Consider the following 20,734-nt stretch of genomic DNA (forward strand, 5'->3'; position numbering starts at 1 on the left):
GCCGGTGATGCTGGGGTGAAGAGCAAATGGCAGTGCAAATTCTGTATTCCTCTAATGTGTGACTCTCATTTATGTTTACTGCAGCAAAACCAGAGATTCTCACTTTGGATATGCTTAGCAATGGCATTCTCCAGTGCGTAGCAGCTGGATTCCCGGCCCCTACCATATACTGGTATTTTTGCCCAGGAACTGAGCAGAGGTGAGTTAAGTAACCAGAGTCTACAAAGGTTATTCTAGATGCAACACAACCAATTTATAATTAAAAATTAAGAACCTAAAATTACTTGGTAACAGTTATGTTCAAACGTTGCATCACTGCTTTCATAATTTTCGGCATTACATTATTCGCAGTGGTTTGAGGGAAGGCAGGAGTACGTTTCATTATTCCCCTTTGCATTCCATCCTTGAAAGGGGAATAACCGACATTTTCTGCTGCGGAAAAATAAAAGACAAACTTTCTCTTTGCTGCAAGCTAGTTAAGGTTTATATCAGTTTGGCCCCAAATGTTCTGTATGCAATTTCACAGAATGACAGTCACAGAATCACTTCTGAATATGGCTGTTACCTTTTGTTTTATTGTGTAATGATATAATTTTTCAAGACATAAAGTAATTAGATTTCTATTCACATGAAGCATGTGACAAGTAAACAAGTCTGGAGTTATTATGAATAAAACCTGATGCCTAGTTGCCATGTTTCAAAAAAGATTGTAGAGTTTCATTGTGAAGTGAGCATTTGTGAAACGTTTTAAGGTTTTGGTTGATTTCCACTGTGGTTGTACATCTCATACTAGCAAGTTATGGGTCTCCCACCTGCATAATTTGTTTTATGCCTAAAATAATTGTTTTTCCTTAATTTTTTAGGTAGTACTTTTTTTTTAATCTTAGCTGTGTGCCCATATTGTAAACATTTGACCTATGAAGGAGAGGCAGCCTCTTGAGAGAACATAACTGGCCATTTTCTGGCTGCATGTAAGCTTGATGGTGTTGTATGTACATCATGGATTTTTTTGTGTGTGTGCTGTAATACAACAATGCTTGGTGAAAATTTTCAAGAGTAGGTAATAGACCACAAGTACTCAAAGCTGAAGTTGGAGATACAGGTTGAATAGTACAAAACCTGTAGTGGACTTACAGACTTGTAGGTATCTCTAGCTAAAAGCAAACACAAAGACCTCATGCTGTCCAGTTGGGTCAGGCCTGGTGTGTGTATCCTTTTCACCCACTACATGGAAGAAAATAAGACACTGTGAGCAGGCTAAGTTTCAAGGATAAGATCTTCATCTGAATGCCTTTGTAGAGCAGTCTTCTTTAGTTACCTGATGGTCAGGCAGTGACTGTCTGCCTCAACAGCAGGACTTGTCATCCATTCCAGGTAGTGATCCATGGCAGATAACCATCAGTATTGTTTCTCCCAGGTGTTTTGATTCACCAACAATATCCCCCATGGATGTCAAAATCAGTTACACAAATTCCTCAGTGCCGTCATTTGAACGAATCCTGGTTGAAAGCACCATTAATGCCAGCATGTTCCGAAGCACCGGCACTGTGTGCTGTGAGGCCTCCAGCAATGGGGACAGGAGCTCTGCTTTCTTCAACTTTGCTATTAAAGGTAACAGCTTTGAATGAGACCATAAAACGTGGGTGCTGGTCAGCTCTTAGTGTAAGATAATTCGAAGTGAATTTCTTGCCATAAGAAATTTTACGGTACTGTGGTCGAGCGTATGATAGTGTATTATGCTACATGGTGTGCCTGTCGAAGCATTGCTTTAATTTTTCTGTGAAGATTGTGGTGTTGTCTTTTTATGGCTCCAGACCTGCAGTACAATAGGTAGCTGGTTTTATTCTGTCTGTGCAGCACAGGGGCAAACCACCTAGAGCATTACAATGGCTTTCCCTCTCTCTCTCCCTTTTCTTTTCCTGTCATCTGTTTTGACTGTTTAGGTTTACCCTTTGCTGGGTAAAAAGCCATCTGGATGGCCAGACCCAAAGAGTGGTGGTGAATGGAGTTAAATCCAGTTGGCAGCTGGTCACAAGTGGTGTTCCCCACGGCTTAGTACCGGGGCCAGTTGTGGTTAATATCTTTACCAGTCATCTGGACGAGGGGATCAAGTGCCCCCTCAGTAAGTTTGCAGGTGACACCAAGTTGAGTGGGGGTGTTGATCTACTTGAGGGTAGGAAGGCTCTACAGAGGGATCTGGACAGACTGGATCAATGGGCCGAGGCAAATCATGTGAGATTCAAGTCCAAGAGCCAGGTCCTGCATCTGGGTCACAACAACCCCATGAAATGCTACAGGCTTGGGGAAGAGTGGCTGGAAAGCTGCCCTGCAGAAAAGGACCTGGGGGTGGTGGTTGACAGCTGGCTGAATATGAGCCAGCAGTGTGCCCAGGTGGCTGAGAAGGCCAATGGCATCCTGGCTGGTATCAGAAATAGTGTGGCCAGCAGGACTGTGGGAGGGATTGTCCACCTGTACTCAGCACTGGTGAGACTGAACCTCAAATAGTGTGTCCAGTTTTGGGCCCCTCACTACAAGAAAGCCATTGAGGTGCTGGAGTGCATCCACAGAAGAGCAACAAAGGTGCTGAAGAGTCTAGAGAGAAAGTGTTATGAGGAGTGTCTGAGGGAACTGGGTTTGCTTAGTCTGGAGAAAAGAAGGTCCAGGGAGACCTTCTTGCTCTCTACAGATACTTGGAAGGAGGTTTTAGTGAGGTGGGTGTTGGTCTCTTCTCCCGAGTAACAAGTGATAGGACAAAAAGAAATGGCATTGAGTTGTGCCAGGGAAGGTTTAGATTGGATATTAGGAAAAATTTCTTCACCAAAAGGGTTATCAAGCATTGGAACAGGCTGGCCAGGGGAGGGGGTTGGTGAACATCCCTGGGGATATTTAAAAGATGTGTAGACCTGGTGCTTAGGGATATGGTTTAGTGGTGGACACTTGGCAGTGTTAGGTTAATGGTTGGACTCAATGATCTTAAAGTTCTTTTCCAGCCTAAAAGACTCTATGATTCTATGATTTGTTGGTTTGAGGGGAAAAAAGAGTCACTAGAACATAGATGGCTTGAAATATGTTTGTAAATCTGTGCTCTTCTTTGCAAAATCAAATGTTCTGCTGCTTCTTTTTTTCTCTGTTACACCCAGATATACTATATAAACAAATAAAACAGATTTGAGGCAGATAGGTTTTACTGGAATGGCATTCCTTCGCTACTCGGTGCAACCTCTACTTGTAAAGACTGGGCTGTAGAGATCATACTTGCAGGGAAAAAAGGAGATTAAATTAGGACTTCAGAAAAAAAGCTTCTTTCTTTAACCTAACTTGGCTGAGACGATGCAAACCCCTTGCATTAATTGATCTTGGTGTCATGGCTTCTGACTTGATGAAGCTGAGACTACTAAGGCAACAAACTGGATGGTTTCTCTGACAGCTCTGTCCCCCACTGCTTATTCAGTAACACCATTCTGATGTACCTGGAGCACATCTGGGAAAGTCAAAACCCCAAACAGTGTTTCACAAGGAAGAACCAAGGAAAGGTTTTCATCTGCATCTTTTTAATACAGTTTTTCTTGTTCAGTATTTAAGCAGAATTTTTTTCTCTGTTTCTTTCCAGAACAAATCCGTACCCATACCCTTTTCACCCCTTTACTGATTGCATTTGGAGTGGCTGCAGGACTGATGTGCATCGTAGTAATGATCCTGGTGTATGTGTATTTGCAGGTAAAATCAGAAGCCACTCTGCTTGAGTTAGGAAAGTGTGTGAGCTGCCTGTGGAGGCTTCAGTAGTGACAGCCATTCTCTTTCTTTTCCAGAAACCCAAATACGAAGTTCAGTGGAAAGTTGTTGAAGAAATAAATGGAAACAACTATGTTTACATAGACCCAACGCAACTTCCTTATGATCACAAATGGGAATTTCCTAGAAACCGTTTGAGTTTTGGTTAGTTTAGATTTATTTAACTTCATCTGCAAGGTGAAAACTTCAGGTCTCATATGAGACTTCTGTCAAACACAGCAGGGTTTTGTCAAAAAGACGTTGTGCAATAATGCAAATAGTGATAATTGCTTATACTTACCTTGGGACAAAAAGCAAGCAGGTGTATCTACAATAGCTTCCTTGATATCATAAAATAAAATGTTGAAACTTGAGGAAGAAGTGCTCAAAGTTATTACAGAGTATTTTGTTTGCTTTATTAGGTAAAACCCTTGGTGCTGGAGCTTTTGGAAAAGTTGTTGAAGCCACTGCTTATGGTCTGTTTAAATCTGATGCTGCTATGACAGTAGCAGTAAAGATGTTGAAACGTAAGTTGCTGTAATATACTGTACAATTTTTTCTCACTTCCTTCTGATCGGTGTGTTACGTACAGAATATTGTGCTTTGCCTTGCAGCAAGTGCCCATTTAACAGAAAGAGAAGCCTTGATGTCAGAGCTTAAAGTGCTGAGTTACCTTGGAAACCACATTAATATCGTGAATCTGCTTGGAGCTTGCACTGTTGGAGGTGGGGTTATCAACAGATTATTGATTATTTCTGTTCCTTTTTTATTGACAGAAGGAGGAACCTTGTGAAGAAGAATCTAGTGCTGCTAAGTACAGAAATCTTAAATACATTTCTTGCTTAGGCAGGTTGCAGATCATCATGTTGATCACCTGTGAATTACTCAATCTAGATTTTAGGCTCATCCTGAAAGCAGTAATGAGACCACTGTAGCTGCAGTAGGAAAGTTGCTGTTACTCTCTTTCATGTGAGCCATTGTGCACTTTCTTGAGAGATGACAAAATGTATGGCATAAGCTTTTTCCTCAACCACAGTCTTTCTCACAGATAAGAAAAGATAGGTGACTGGATCCTTGTTGGTATCCATGATGAAGTCAACAGCCCTGTCTTGTAGTCTTCCAGGCTTCTGTTTAAACTGTAAATGTGTCTGTTAAGGCACCACTGAAGTTACAAATTCTAAACAGCAGAAAGTTGAGAAAAAGAATTTTCCAAATAAACTATTGCACAACCCAAATGTTTCACATTTAATATTAACGTAATAAGTTTGTTTTCATACATAGTAAAAGCTACAGAACAGCTGAAGTGTCGCTACAGAGTGATACAGTCGTGTATTTTTAATTTATGTGGATTTTAATATGAAATATGGTGTTGCTTCTTACATAAATATTTGCTCTTTAATTGTTTGCTTAATTTTTCAAAGAAAAGGAGCTTGTAAAAATTCATAGTTTTAGATGGAGGCAAAATGTTTCTCACTTTCACATTAAATTATTTAAAAATAGGATGAAAAATGTTTTGTTTAAGCAGTCAACAAAGTAGACTCACTGACCTGAGTGCATGTTTGTCTCAGCTGAAAAAAATGTGGCATCTGTAAGAAAATCCCACCACAAACACTCCTTTTGCTATTACAAAAGCTGTAATTTTTAACTGCAGAAAAATGGAAATAAACTAGTGAGGTTAGGAAACAGTGGTACAGTATAATCTTACAGATGAAATAACACACAGTGCAATTACATATTCAAGGGCATCGCTGGAGTCATTCACTCAGAAAACATATATTTGATCTATAAACATCCGTGCTGGAGATGACTTGATTCTCCTTTCTGATTACATTTTAGTATTCTAAGACCTTGTGCAATGTAGTTTTCTGTTGCAGCAGGCTGGTCTATTTGAATGATTTTTCCTATTATGCTGCAGAATATAACAGTCTACATCATTTCCAAAACATTACTGAAGGAGTGTGTAGCTCTATTGTAAACAGAAGTGAATCAAAAGGATTAATGTTTGAAGCTTGAATTACTCTAATGTTTGGAACAAATAACTTCCTTCAGGAAGTGAGCAAAATCAAACAGATGTGTCTGGCCAGAAACATTATCACATGACAAAAGAGAAGAAGACTTATTTGTTTAATTTTTGTACAGTGCACTGGTATTGAGGGAGGGAAAACTAATGGGGAACGACACAGCTTTAGCTGGTCCATAGTTACTGATCTGTGAAAGGGAAGATGCTGGGTTACTTTTCTATAACTTTTCAAGTCTAGACAGTGCTAGGCAGTGTGATTTTTAATAGCCCAGCTTGTGTGGTTGGCTGAATGCTATCTTTATGTAAGGTTTTCTGCTTTAAAAGTAATACTCACCTGCTTTCTAAACCTCCTGTATATCTACAGGTCCCACTCTGGTCATTACAGAATATTGCTGCTATGGTGATCTTTTAAATTTTCTGAGACGGAAACGAGATTCATTTATTTGTCCAAAACATGAAGAACATGCAGAAACAGCAGTTTACGAGAACCTTTTGCATCAGGCAGAGCCTTCAGTGTAAGTATGACCTGCTGAAAAGTACCTGTGTTTTTAAGTTATTGGGAAGGAGGAGATATCAAAGTTTATTAGGGATAAGAGATGTGGAGAAACCTTTCATGCAGCAGGCTTTGAAGATTCTTCGTGTTCAAGGAAACAATTTAATTAAAGAGACGATTTGTACAGTGAGTGGTTTATTCTAACAGAGCAAGATTGATTGTATACATTCTCTGTTTTATTTATTTATTTATCAAATTTCCTGTAGTTATTTCATACAGCTCTGTGGATTCAATCTTCATACATATTTGTGTTCACCGTTCCTGTTAAACATTGGCAGTGCTCATTTAGCAGCTTGAATGACAATTCCCTCAGCATTGGGGTGTTAATGCTCTGAGCCCTGATAAGATCCTGCCTTCAGAAATTACTTCTTACAAAATCAAACTGGTTCCTTACAGTGTCAGAGGCAAGCTGCCACCGGTAGTTCACTAGATTTTGTGATGATACGACCCGTGTCACGATTCTGAGATTGCTCTTGTACTTTTTTTTTTTTTTTCCAGTTACTTCATCTGTATATTTGTAACTGCTCTGTTTTAGATACCAACCCAGAGCTTTTTCCAAGCAGATTTCCTGCTCGTTCCTTCCTTTTCAAAATGAGGGAGACATAACTTAACCAAAACCTCGGGGATGTTACAATACCTGCCTGTTTTTATTATTAGTCTGTTTATTACCCCAATGGACCCATTACTTTTTGTTGGCAGACATAAAAGAACCAGGCAGACCCTTAGGAGGTAAAGTCCTTTGTCCCAGCAAGGCAAAGTACTGGTGAAGCTGTTTGTGCTGTGGCAATATATGGATTGCTGGTGATGCCCCAGAGAGGCTGGGACCACTGAGGTGATGAACATAAATCTGTGATTTGCCATTGGAGATGTGCCCTCTTTTCAACGCAGGAATATCACTGCTTTAGCATATTTTGTAAATTGAGGTATTAACGGTGGAGTATTTACCAAATTTTCCTGTTAGTATTTACTGTAAAGTTGCAGCTGCTAAATGTGTCAGTTGTGTTTGTGGTGGTGACTAAAGCTATTGGTGATCTCATTGCTCCTTTCTATGTTAGCTCTGTGGCTGCGTTTATTTTTCATAAACTAAACAGATATTTCAGGCTAAGGAAGGGATATGAGAATATGAGTTCTAATGGCAATGAAGTAAAAAATGCCAAATACAGCCATCATTTCTAAAGGTGCCTAACTGTATACTTGTAAAGCATATAGTATGAAAAGCTGTACATTTGAATTATATATAGCAATAAGAAGACTTCAACTTAAAAATTGAGCAGATAGCTGTCCCAAACCTCAACTGATTCTTCAAAATATACATGGATCCCCTTTGGAACTTAGGAATCTCTGAATGTAACATTTTTTACCATTTGTCTTCTGCATTTCAGTGGCCACTTTAGTTGCTGAATATTCTGGTAGGAGCTGGCCAAAGCAGAAGAAGGAAGTGCTAGCAGATCCTGTGAAATATCTGGATGTTTATTTATAGAGAGTGAAGTCTGTATAAACAGTATATGTAGGAAAGGTTTTGTTTGCTCACCTGAGCCAAACTCCAAACTTCGCAATGTATCATTAGCTGTGCTGACTAATCTCTCTTTCTGTACAGGCCTTTCCTCACCTATTTTACACACCCATGAGTTTCCAATCCACTGATAATTTGTAAAGCATTTTATGGAGGAGGCTGGTGTTAACCTTGGCTTTTTTTTTTTGGATGGCTTTTGAGACCTTTTTCATTAAACTACGTTTCATTTCATCTCTGCCTCAACAGTGATGTTGCCAATGAGTACATGGACATGAAACCAGGAGTGTCATACGCAGTCCCACCAAAAGCTGGTAAGAAACGACCAGTGAAGTCCGGTGAGTACAGTAACAAGGAATTCTTTTTGCTGGTGGGAGTGCAGAGAGAGGCTTCATGTGTATTTTCAGTTTTATCATACTTTTCTCTCATGGATGGTGTCATGGTTTAACCCCAGCTGGTAGTAAGCACCACACAGCCGCTCACTCACAAACAGCATCACTCTGAATGTCCACCCCTTCCTTTTTCTTTGCCCAGCTTTTATTGCTGAGCATGACATCATATGGTATGGAATATTCCTTTGGTCAGTTGGGGTCAGCTGTCCCAGCTGTGTCCCCTCCCAACTTCTTGTGCACCTTCTCGCTGGTGGGGTGGTGTGAGAAGCAGAAAAGGCCATGACTCTATGTAAGCACTGCTCAGCAGTAGCTAGAACATCCCCATATTATCAACATTGTTTTCAGCACAAATCCAAAACATAGCCCCATGCTAGCTACTATGAAGAAAATGATCTCTATCCCAGCAAAAATCAGCACAGATGAGGACAATTAAAAGTCATTAATTGATGAGGCTTGAGAAAGAACAATATGCTAAATTACAATGTCTTGTATTTCTTCACACGTAAATGGATCAGAATTATTTTTTGCTATTTGGTGATGGGCTATTTACCTGACTCTAGTCTGGTACTTATTCAGATCACTGTTTTGTTTAACATTAAGACAACTTTGTTTCTAAATGATCACACTTGCTCCACTCAAAAACTGTTGTTGTTTATATTACGTAGGATCATACACTGATCAAGATGTTACCCTTTCTATGTTGGAAGATGATGAACTTGCTCTAGATGTTGAAGATCTGCTAAGCTTTTCTTACCAGGTGGCAAAGGGCATGAGCTTCCTTGCCTCCAAAAATGTAAGTTAAGAATTTTTCAGAGCTGGACAGAATTAGTAGATTTCTGATTTCTTTCAGCATGACTTTCAGTGTTTTAATGTGATCCACATGTTTAAATGCTGAGTATTTCTGTGTTCTTTTCAACAAGCACTGCAAACTGAAGCTTTGGCTAATGTTGGAGTTCTGTATTGTGCTCATTGGCCAAAAGTGGTGTTTTATATCCCATAAAACAGAATATATGGTGCACAGTAGTCAATGTGAAGCAGTGCTATTGCGTATCCACAGTTCAGGCTAGCAGAATCAGTGGCCTTGCTTATTGACAGAAACTAGGCATAGAATTGTCAAGAGAGGAGACAGAAGAGAGGAACTGCAGTGAAGTACGTTTGCTGCACCCCAAGGCTCCACTGGTTAACAATGTGATATGCTGGAATGCAGCAGGCACAGCTGAACCCTGCCTAGTTTGGGTGGTTCCTCTTATGGGTTTGATCTTCAGCCTGTCCTTTGTTTCCTGGAGCACCCAGGTAGTTCCGTGAGAGCTCCTGATGGCTTTGGAGGCACTGAAACCCATAGGAACCCCAAGGAGTTATTTCTTCAGACTTTTCTGGCATATAGGGATAAAATAAAATTTGAGAAAGAACCAGAAACCTAACATGTGGATGCCTTCAAAAACAATGAAATCAGGAGAGTTTATTCTGTGTGGTACTACTGGAGAGTTTACAAACTGAAGAACAGTATGAAAACAGCTGAAAAGCTATCTTATTTCCATGAGGTCTAAGTAACACTGCATTTACTACTTCTCTCCTAGAGAATACTGCCTTAAACAGAGGAGCTATCACATTGCATGCTTTTTTTTTTTATCATTATGGCTTAATGTACAGGATATGTCTTGTTTTTTAATTTTCCAAAAAAGATAAAATCAGCCTAGAGACCCACAAATTATATTAATTGGCTACCCTGAGCATAATGGACATTTCTCTGGGTTTCACAGGAGAGGTATTGCATAACTGGAAGGGATTTATATGGAATAGAAGTCTTAAGCACAGCATAATTATGATCTTCCTATGGTTGTTCTTACATTTAATTGGAAAAATGCCATTTAACATGTAAACATTGTAACTAATATAGACACAGAATAGTACAGGTGCACCTCGGATAAAGCGCAAAACCAAACCTACGCAATTTAAGGAAAATAAGTTAATCCTGTTTTAGTAGTGGCAAATGTGGCTCTAATTGTGCTCCAAATGAAGTTTGTGTTAATATTTGCTCTTGCACTTGCTTTTTCCCCCCTGTTGTTCCTTCTTCCAAAGCCTTTAGTTTATTTTTCATCTATTAGTTTCAAAATGGGCCTGACAGGGAAGCACCTTATATTACAGATTTTAATCGTTTTCACTAGACTCCTGCATCCTTTGCTATTCAGGACAGACAGTGCTTTGCATATGTATACTTTATTTCTTCTTATTCTCCTATAAAATAGCCCCAGGATTCACTATGCATCATTCCTGGTGACTGTTTTCTTTATAGTCTTTCCATTAATATAAACAGACAAAAGTGGCATTGAGTAGCAAAGGCAATAATGAATGTAACAGCCCCTCATCATGAGGTCAGGCAGTAACACTTTGCTTTGGCAGTACAGAATTAAGGTCTTTATTACATAATTAAGTTGCACTGTGCTAACACGTTGCTGTCTTGGTCCTCTTTGGTCATTGTGTACATAAACAATGGTCTAGCTAGTAGAATAGAGCTCTTAGCTCTAGCTAGCAAGTGCAGAGTCGTGTGGCTGATGGATAAGATGCTTCAGATTGCCTCACACCCTCAGGGAAGGAGGGTCCACACAGAGCAGCAGCGCAGAGTACCCAGCTGCTCTTCTGCAACTTGCTTGTATATCAAGGCTCAGAGGCATAAAAGTCCCTCTACGCAGGAGTCAGGATGGGAGCCTGTCCTGGGGGAATAATTCCCTTATTAAGCACACGGTGCCTTAATCACAAGACAGGGCTTCCTCCAACGGACAAAGTCTTTATTCAGTGCAAACTGCACTGATTCTGGAAGAACAAGGCAGAGACATGCTGGGTGCTTGGCCATTCCTTCACTTTACTGCTTCAGTGCAGTTATGCTCTCAGCTTTTCATATGCAAAGTGAAGAATATGTTGGATTGGGAGGTGAATGAGAGTCCCCTGAGACAATAATTGCCATTAAGAATAGTTCCTCAGGTAAGCATGAGATTAAGTTGCTTATGCAGCCTGCATTTATCATTTTGGTGTTTGATTTGCAGTATTCCTGGTATTTTAAGTAATTTTTTGTAAGGTTTTCTTTAAGTTTTGTATTTCAAGGAAAAATATTAAGAGAAAAATTTAACCTTCAGCTATTTTTTAGACAGCTGTAGCCTGTGTAGAATGTACCACCAGTAAAGTGAAAGCCTAATGCTGCCCTTTCCAGATGGAAGATGGTTAGAGAGCTACCTCCATTCTCTGACAAATGCACATGGCCTCTGCAGTTGCATACAAAGAAAACGTGAATGCTGGGAAACTCAGGCACCCTTCTGGAGCTGCAGTTACAAACACAGGCACACTTCTCAAGTGATAACTGGAGTATAAGCTAGCTAGGTCACTGAACATGTGACTGTTCATTGAAAGATACTGGCAGGTGAAAATTGCCAGTGTTTTCCAATACTTAGGCCCACTTATAAAACTCCCCTAATCTTCCAGCGGAGTATTTTTGAAATTATATTCCGTTTCCTGGCTTGTGTGCTTTGAAGTTGTAACCATAATTTTCTCTGTTTTCAGCTTTTTAGAAATTTTACCTTAACCACAATAGTTATTTAATAAAAGGTTGAAATTATTTTTGAAACAAACCACATTTTCCCCTTACTTGTGCTGTATCAGGAAACAAACCAGTGATTTTTTGATAAAAAGTCAGAGCAAAAGTACAATAGCCTTTAGCTGCAAATTTAAAACACTAAAAAATTCAAAATGACTGAAAGTGGACTTTCCTAAAATAAATGCAAAGACAACCTTAACTGTGTGGATCACTGTCATGATAGTAGAGATACTCCACCAGAATGTTTAATCATCTGAGTAAACTTATTAACACATGGCTTCATTATGACTTTCAGCTTTCCATAAAATGCATAATGCAGTAAGTTATATAGCTAAGTAAACATGTAACCAAGCAACAGGCTGTTAAGGATATTAGAAAATAGCTTTGTTTGTTTGTCTGTTTGTTGTTTAGTGCATTCATAGAGATCTGGCTGCAAGAAATATTCTTCTCACCCATGGTCGAATAACAAAAATCTGTGACTTTGGCCTGGCAAGAGATATAAGGAATGACTCAAATTATGTGGTCAAAGGAAATGTAAGTGTATATGATACTTTATCCACCTGTTTTAAGTTAGGAGAGTTCCTGTTGTTTTGACTTGCAAATAAATCTCTTTCTTAGCTAGAAATCCATATTTTCCACTTCTGGTATACATCTGTGCTGGTCAGCACAGTTAGGAGGGGTGATTCCTGAGATAGGTGTATGTGCTGACAAAAGCCCTGATATGTACATGTTGTTATACTGGAAAAAAAACGTGTCGGTGTCTCAATGTATGTTGTGGTGGAGAAGATGTTTTTGCTGCACTGATATAATGCACAGTTTTTCTGATATGTCAGAACATACTGAAAGTTGCAGCTCTGTGAGTAATTGCAATTTTACCATTGAAATGTTCTGGTAGCCCAATCCTAAGTATAATTACTTTGAAGCTTTTTCTCTAGGCATTGCTCTGTTTGTGCGTTACTGAAATGGTTTATTAAAAAAAAATCTAAATAAACAGGGGTTTACCTCCTGTTCTTTGCTATAAAGCATCACTCAGACAACAGAAACTGGATTCTGAGGTGTGAATTTATTGATTAGGGCATACTGGGAGGCAAAAGCCTTGTTTTTCTCTGATGACACATACAGATTTTAACCTCGGATGTGTAACATACAGTTTTAACCTGCAGCTGTAGGTCAAACCCTGTAGCAGTGTTGGAACAATACAATATATTTTGATGAGAAAAGTTTTAAGCCTCCCATGTAGAAGAATACCGATCACACTAATACCTACTAGACCTCTGCAGGGGTACAAAGACACTTTGAAGTGATGCAGATTACCTTGGCAGTGCTTGAAGTCCCCTTTAATGTGCTAGTGTAGTAAAAGGAGCCCAACTACAAAAGAACATTGACTCTGTCTGGGGTTAAGCTGGAGAAGTGTGCTACGGAGTACAGGTATTTTGCATCTCAAATTGATTTGTACTGCCTGGATTAGTGTTTTAAGTCTGCATGAGATACACGCAGCCCTCAGACAACACATGTTTTCACTTGCATCATTTTTCAAAAGAGAGAAGATCCGTGTTCACAAGGCAGCCCTCCTCCCCAGCCCATCTGAGTGCTCCACAGTCAGGGGCTGGTTATTAGTTAGGGACTTAACAAAACGCAAACTAAAGGTCACCCATCTGGGCTTTGGGCAAGCTGATGAAGAGAGAAAATCCCACACCTGAGCATCTCTCACCAAAGTGGTTTGCCATGCTCTGTAAACCTCAGTCAGTCCTTGGCACCTCAGGTATCTGAGATGTCTCTGCTGCTTTGCTGTCAGCCAGCAGTGCCTGATGTCCCAGGTACCTACAGCATCCCTATTTTAGACTATGGGAGAGACAGGTTTATTGATTGCCTTAAAAAAAAAATGTTGGTACCAGCCACTGGGTGCCTAGAAGCTGAGGTTAGGGAACAATAAGAGCTGAAATAATTCAGGAGTGTCTGTCCTAGCAAAATACTTAGTGGCATTTAACGTAAGAAAGCTGCTTTCAGGCTCAGGGTTAGGTCAGGAGCTGGGATGTGCAGACCAGCAGCTTAGGAGGGAAGTGGGCAGTAAGTAAGTTTTACTTGCCTAGCATACCCTTTAATTTTCCTGAGTTGCCTGAGAATAGGATTTTACATAGCCTGAAAGGGTCAGAGGAGGAGAGGCTTGAAGCTGCCTGGGGAGAGAGGAAGCAGCGGCTGCAAGAGGCGTCTAGTTGCATCTGGCCTGATCTTAAAGCAGATCAGGAGCGCTGGGGCATCACTAGCCATGGACACTGCTGTGAGGCAGTGCTGCTGACAGCAGCTGCAGGCTTGGCTAGGGGGAGTGTTTGCTGTCCATGTTGGTTGGCAAATAAACAACTCTGGTTGACTATCTGGTGAGCCAGCCCATGGCAAATGCTACCTTTCTTCCACTGATTTCTATCCCTTTCCATTTACCTCCTTTTCTGTTGGGTCTCCTTTCTTTACAAGACATCAAGGCTCTGCTCTACAGCATGGTTGAAATATGTCTTTGGACACATTGTTGCAAGATCACTTAAAAGGAAGAGGACTGGTTTCTCCCACAGCAGGGCAAATGGTTAGGACAGAAGCCTGACCTGCTCCTATATCCAGACAAGCAAAGGGCAAAGCAGGGAGAGGAAGGTGGAAGCACATCCAAAGGCTTTCTGTGCCTTTCCTCTGCTCCAGTGAGCACTCCTGAGGGATGTCTGTCCCCACATAAACTTATGAAAAATGTCAGTATATATTTTTCTGATACACTGAGGAGCTAAAGCTTTTGTTGATTAAAGCATTGAAGCATCTTGTGAATCTCATCTGTGTGCCCATGGTAGCCAGTCCATGGAAACAGGCTTTCATGCTTGCATAAGGAACCATACCATGGTTATGTATTTATTTTGCTCTGACTTCCTGCCATCCTTTTTAAAAAAGACAGAAGAAATCCCACAGTATACAGAAAATCAGAGTGCAAGGAACCGCACAAGTTTGGTAGACCCACAGAAAGATGGAGCAATCACCATGCAGCACTGGAAACTCTAAAATGCTGAGATTTCCATTTTGGTTGGATGCTTCTGTTTCTTGATTTAATGAGTATTTAAAGCACATAAGGAGTAGAAAAGGTTAATTTTATCTTGTAAATTTTGTATGACTTATGTTCATTGTCTTAATTTATTCCCTTTTCCCTGGAAAGGCTCGTCTTCCTGTGAAGTGGATGGCACCTGAAAGTATTTTCAATTGCGTCTACACCTTTGAGAGTGATGTCTGGTCTTACGGAATATTGCTTTGGGAGCTCTTTTCTTTAGGTAAGTTCCTTCAAGATCTGTACTTCAGGAGATTTCTGTTTCATCTAGGTTTTCTGCAGATGCAGAAATCATGTTGCTCATGTGCTCTCTCAACAGGAAGCAGCCCATATCCAGGGATGCCTGTGGACTCCAAGTTCTATAAAATGATCAAGGAGGGGTACAGGATGTTCAGCCCCGAGTGTGCACCGCCTGAAATGTAAGCAAGCACCTCTAGTCTCCAAACATCAGCAGTGATGCAAAGGAAGGGAAGCTTCCATTCTTGCATTAAGGCTCATTGCACTGCCCCTTTGTCTTTTTTTTTTCAAGTTCTTTTCACATTTTAAATAATTCATGTGCTCTAACTAGCAGAATATATGTCCATGTTGTTACAAGCAATGAAATACACTCATGCCTTGTACTGTCTGATCACTTTATAATGGAATCTGCTCTGTGTCAATAAATTATTGACAGATCACAGAACATAATTAAATATTTTTAATTCAGATAAAGCAGTCAGTGAGATGTATCACCAGACCGTACAGCATCGCATTTGTGCCGTACTTCCTGACACCAAGGGGACTGTCTACTGATCTTTATGAGCCATCCCTAATTTACTGTTCTGTAAATTGGTTGGCACTTAGCAAGCTGTCAAAGAAAAATGTGTCCAGAGACTCCCATTAGTATTGAGTCCATTGTTGTCACAAACACAGGTGTTAGCAGTACTTTCTATTCTTAAAAGTCATTTAAATAAGGTAAGCTGTGGGACAGGGTCACACTTTTATTTCAAATATAATTGAAGCGAGATAAGAGCTCTAAGGATTTCCTCATGAGTGGTACTTAATTTCAGTATCTTTGCAGGTATGACATAATGAAGAGTTGCTGGGATGCTGATCCTTTACAGAGACCCACATTTAAACAAATCGTACAGCTGATAGAGCAGCAGCTTTCAGATAATGCCCCCCCAGTAAGTTATGGATCATCATTTTTTTCAAATTATGTCAAAGGAGTTTCAAGCAAGATGTTAGACTAGAGCTGTGAGCAGCAAGGAGCCCGGGCGCTTCATTAATTTCATAGTATTATTTATGTAGCTTTGCAATGTCAGTATGGGTGATAGAAATGATCTCTGGGATACTCACTTCTGGTTATTTGTGTGGTTAGACAGTAGCTGTCTAAGCCTATACCCAAAATGTAACAGCTGGAGAAAAGTCTTTGCATGGTTGATATTCCTCATTCAAAATAGACTTGGCACAGCAATTTAGATGTTACAAAATGCGATGGTACTGCATAAATTAATCTTATCTTTAAAAATGAAAAATTGTATTGATCTGGGAAACATCTCAGAAGTGAAATATATTTAGCATTTATTAGAAAAGCTTTCTGGATGAAGGGGTTGAGCTTTCAGCACTCTTCTGCCTCATCTTACTTGCTTCCCCCAGCTCTATTTACATAACCTTGGAGGTACATCAAGACAAAGTGCATTCACTGCTCTTTCTACCATCCTTTAGTAAAAGCTTTTTCTGAGAGGGTAACTGGACAAAAAAGTCCAAAGAAAAATTTGAGACACATCAGAAACTTAGCTTGTCTCTTGCAGTAACATTGTGTGTTACTGGGATTTTTAAAAAGTAAGTTTAAAACGTGGTTTTAAAATAAAGCTTTATTTTACCTTCTGGATGCCTTGTTTGGGCACAGAGTACACAGCTTCCTGACAATTTGAGAAAAGAGGAAGCTGAAAGCTGCTGGTGTTCAATTGCATCCTGTAGTGTATTTTTGGCAGGTGCAAGCATTACTAAAACAAAAGCAAGAATGTGAAAGAAATATTGATGTGGTTTCTGGGGGAGTTTAGTAATAACCTGAGCTGCGCTTTTTCAAGCTCAGTTGAAATTTGAGGTGCAGTTGGAAGCTGCAGTGTTGTTACTAACTGAGATTGAGGTTTATCATTCTTTAAAAGAGCAGTTAAGCTGAAGACCTTTTGAAACTCTTCAGATTTGCAAAGAATTGCCTGAGCTGGAACCCTTCCACTGCAATGTGTAGTAGACAGTGGGAAAAGGCAAGTAAGGGAGAGCTCTCCAAGTATGCCTGAAGGGAGCAGTCAGCAGAGTATTGACACCTGTCTTTGGCTTCTGCAGGTTTATGCAAACTTCTCAACTCCACCTTCCAGTCAAGGAAATGCTCCAGATCACTCGGTGAGGATTAACTCGGTGGGTAGCAGTGCTTCATCTACTCAGCCTCTCCTGGTACGCGAAGATGTTTGAGTGGCATCTGGAAGAAGAGGAGCCCAGATGTGTTAGCTGTTTGTATTGTGTAGGGGGTGAGAGAGGGACAGCTTCAATACGTTCTCTTACTCACTACTACCACTGTGTAGCTGAAACGTTGTTGTAATACTGTTTTTTACCACACACTGTTAAACATAAACTTAATCTGCTGAGCACGGTTACAGGCATCATTGCAATGTTAACTGAAGCTGTATATATTTTGCTATATTGTGTGTATTTGCAGTAGAGAGCCAGATCTGAAGAAAAAAAAAACAGCCAACAAAAGAAATCCTGAGCCAGGGTGTGGAACAAGATGACTGCAGATCAAACCAAATCTGGATCCATGCCTGGAAGGCATACAGTCATTTTCTAGTTAATTTTGTTTTGCCTAATTTAAGAAATAAACTAATATGAAGCTAATGGCTTTGCAGACCCCTTTCCACATCCAGCCAAGCCTGAGAAGCTTTCCCAGGCAGGTATCATAGAGGATGGAGGCCAGCGAGGGTGCTGTATATACCTGGGCAAGAGAGGTGAAGGGACCGAGACCCTTCCAAAGTTGGTCTGCACAGCAGCAAACCCCCCTGGGAGCTCTGGGCTTTGAACCAGAAGAAAGGAGAAGCGAGTGTGGATCTTTATTTCCCACCTGTGCTGTCAGCCTTGCAGGCCGGTTGCAAGGTTTCTGTGGGTATGTGCACTACTTCCCACTGGCCTGTTCCCTACCAGGGACGGAGCTGCATGTCACTGGGTCTCACCCCGCCATGCCACAGAGCCTGAACTGCTCCTGTGCCCCACTTCCCTGGGAGCCTGAGGGCTTTGATGTTTGTTTTGATAATAGTCAACTCCAAAAGTGTTCACCAAAGATAGGTGGGCCCTGCCAAGTTGGTCAAAAATGAGGAGGGCTGCTCCCAGTAAACTGTGCATCTGGAGCAGAGATTGTTTAACGAGTCATCTTATCTAAGCAAAAACAGAAGCAAGAATTTCTCTCCTGGGGGCCCTTTCTTTATCTTGTCCTACCCAGGTGAATCTTTCCCACAGTCAGGCTTGGATAGTGCTAACTGGAAAGGGCTATTTTCACCCACCCCGCGTAATTTTCATCTTTCTAGAGTAGTCCGGAGATCATAAGGAAGAAGAGCCGAACTGGGAAGCACTGAATTTATAAATGGGATAAAAGAAGGAATCCCTTCAGTCTTGTTTGACAGACATGAGGCTTTGGCGTCACTATCTGTTGAGCCCAGGGTTGTGTTCAAGTATCTTCTAACCCCTTTTCTTCCCATCAGAAACACTTCTTTTCTTTTTTCTTTTTTTTTTTTTCTGTCCCCTAGAAATCAGTAAAGGCATTGAGAGAAGCAATTGTCAGAGGCAGAGTACCAGCTAAGTACCTATTTATTTACAATGCACTTAAGCACTCTGTAACTTATGTTACCGGGATTTTGGTTGAGTTTACATGCAACTTAAATGTGTAACTAACTGCCCAAATTCAAGGTAATTGTAAATACACACACTGATAGTATATTTTGGGTTATGTTGAATGCCATGCTTCTTCTATTGACTGTGCATTTGGTTTGTTGTTACAGGAATCTGTCTTTCACAGTTAAATAAAAAATCAGCCATTTGCACTGAACTTGCTTAGGCTGTTGCACCTTTCCAAAGTTAGCCAGTTGTTTGGAGGCACTCTTATGCATACTTGTTGTTGAGCATTTTCAGTTTAATGCTTTAAAAGCTCTGTGGTAAGTGTTGGCTTTCAGAGCAACTGTAGACAAAGTAGTTGTTATAATTATAGATGTCGGTACTTTATGAACACTTAGCTGAAAGAGGTTTGGGGTTTTTCGTTCTTGAAATTTATATTTTTATAATTTGGGGATTTTTGGAACTTATTTTGCAATGGCTTGGTGTTTTGAATGGGTTTATGCATTGTTTTTGTAAATATGGAAATGTAGCAATAATGTCCTTTTGACTATTCTCAGTCCTTGAGTCTCAAAAATATTTTTATATATATATGCAAAAACTATATGTATAAATTTGTAAGTGTTTGAAAGTTTATGAAACACTTATGGATATGTTGCTCAGTTGTAGAATTGCAGTTCAGAAAAGTTCAAATAAATCTGTAAATATGTATTCAAATGCTACCGATGTGCACTATGTTAAGATGGAATATTTTCTTGTCAGTCTTAATAAATTCTTGGGTTGAAGCAAAATCTCAGTGTCTGGCCACACAAAGGTCGAGTTTCACATTCTGAAACATTTTTGAAAATGTGTGCCAGAAAACCTTAATGTTTATTTGTTACGAAATTTCTTTACCTGTGAATATATGGGACAAATACTTGGAAACTTGGATGCAGCTTTATCCTGGAAAAAATTGCAACTGGAACGTTGATCCTGTAGGCTGTTGATACAGTCTGCATGTCATGAATAGCATTTAAAACTGAACAAAAATATCTCGGTGTTATTAAGGGTACAATTGCAGAGGCAGTTGGAGCCACTCAAAGGCTGCGATGATGCTGAATATTTCCCCTTTGCTCAAACACATGCACACACGTAGCTCCTGTCACCTCTAGCACGCTGGCACTAGAGCGCATGCTGGGCTGGCCAAATGCAACACTCCAGGGCAGGCAGCATGAGATGCTTGGGTTCGGGGTTGGGGAGGGGGAGAGAAAACATAATGCTTCCCTTGCTGAGCAGGAGCCCTGCGTCTTAGTGGGAGAGCCTCTGCTTTACTTACTCTAGGTTTGAAATATGTGACTCACCTGCTCACACTTTTTGCTCTGCTGCGGAAGAGTTTCCATCAGCATGGTTGGTGTGTGGTTTAATAGTAGGTACAGAGCATATATGCAGAAGTTTCTAGACCTGTCTTACCACAATCCCCTACTAACTCATATGAGAGACAGATCTTGACGGGTTTTGGTACTTAAAAATTTTCTATTCTGTCAACAGACCTCCTTGAAGACCTCTCCTCCTTCAGAGTTTCTTTTTTAAAAAGCTTCCTTTTTCTTTTTTTGCTTCCACATGGGTCTTGGCTCACTTTGTTAAAACTAATTAAGGAAATGAAAAACTAATTTTGTCAGGAGCCAGGAGGTACAAGCTTTGCCACAATTAGCATTGTCATAATTTTCTAATAATGCTTCAGAAGATGCCAAGACTTTGGCTGATTTTTAACCCTTTTTTCTCCTGTCTTGTCCACCCCCCATTTCAAGCAAAGTAGGCTTCATACTGAGGCATCACAGTAGCTGAATTGGTACAAATAATTCCTGAATTCTTGCTTAGCATAGCCAAAGGAGCTATTTTATGTATTTATTTGGTTAGCATATAATTAATTTTATTTCCCTGAAATGTTTCCCCTTCTGAAGAAACCTAGAATACAACATCTCTGCTTTCTGA

General features: G+C 40.2%; 1 protein-coding gene across 1 annotated transcript in view; it reads left to right on the forward strand.

Moving 5' to 3' along the window:
• Positions 1 to 17,771, forward strand: part of KIT (v-kit Hardy-Zuckerman 4 feline sarcoma viral oncogene homolog) — a gene marked incomplete at its 5' end in the record, with an annotated part of 29,943 nt that extends 12,172 nt beyond the window's left edge. The window contains 15 exons of the mRNA XM_010073065.1: positions 85 to 199; positions 1,418 to 1,611; positions 3,611 to 3,717; positions 3,810 to 3,936; positions 4,194 to 4,298; positions 4,386 to 4,496; positions 6,156 to 6,306; positions 7,071 to 7,073; positions 8,104 to 8,192; positions 8,912 to 9,039; positions 12,244 to 12,366; positions 15,017 to 15,128; positions 15,225 to 15,324; positions 15,966 to 16,071; positions 17,234 to 17,771. Coding sequence (XP_010071367.1) covers positions 85 to 199; positions 1,418 to 1,611; positions 3,611 to 3,717; positions 3,810 to 3,936; positions 4,194 to 4,298; positions 4,386 to 4,496; positions 6,156 to 6,306; positions 7,071 to 7,073; positions 8,104 to 8,192; positions 8,912 to 9,039; positions 12,244 to 12,366; positions 15,017 to 15,128; positions 15,225 to 15,324; positions 15,966 to 16,071; positions 17,234 to 17,359 — 1,697 coding nt within the window. The remainder of the gene's footprint in view (positions 1 to 84; positions 200 to 1,417; positions 1,612 to 3,610; positions 3,718 to 3,809; positions 3,937 to 4,193; positions 4,299 to 4,385; positions 4,497 to 6,155; positions 6,307 to 7,070; positions 7,074 to 8,103; positions 8,193 to 8,911; positions 9,040 to 12,243; positions 12,367 to 15,016; positions 15,129 to 15,224; positions 15,325 to 15,965; positions 16,072 to 17,233) is intronic.
• Between the last annotated feature and the right edge of the window lie 2,963 nt (positions 17,772 to 20,734).

The sequence above is a fragment of the Pterocles gutturalis genome, unplaced genomic scaffold (genome assembly GCF_000699245.1).
Source record: "Pterocles gutturalis isolate BGI_N339 unplaced genomic scaffold, ASM69924v1 scaffold37, whole genome shotgun sequence".
NCBI classification, from domain to species: domain Eukaryota; kingdom Metazoa; phylum Chordata; class Aves; order Pterocliformes; family Pteroclidae; genus Pterocles; species Pterocles gutturalis.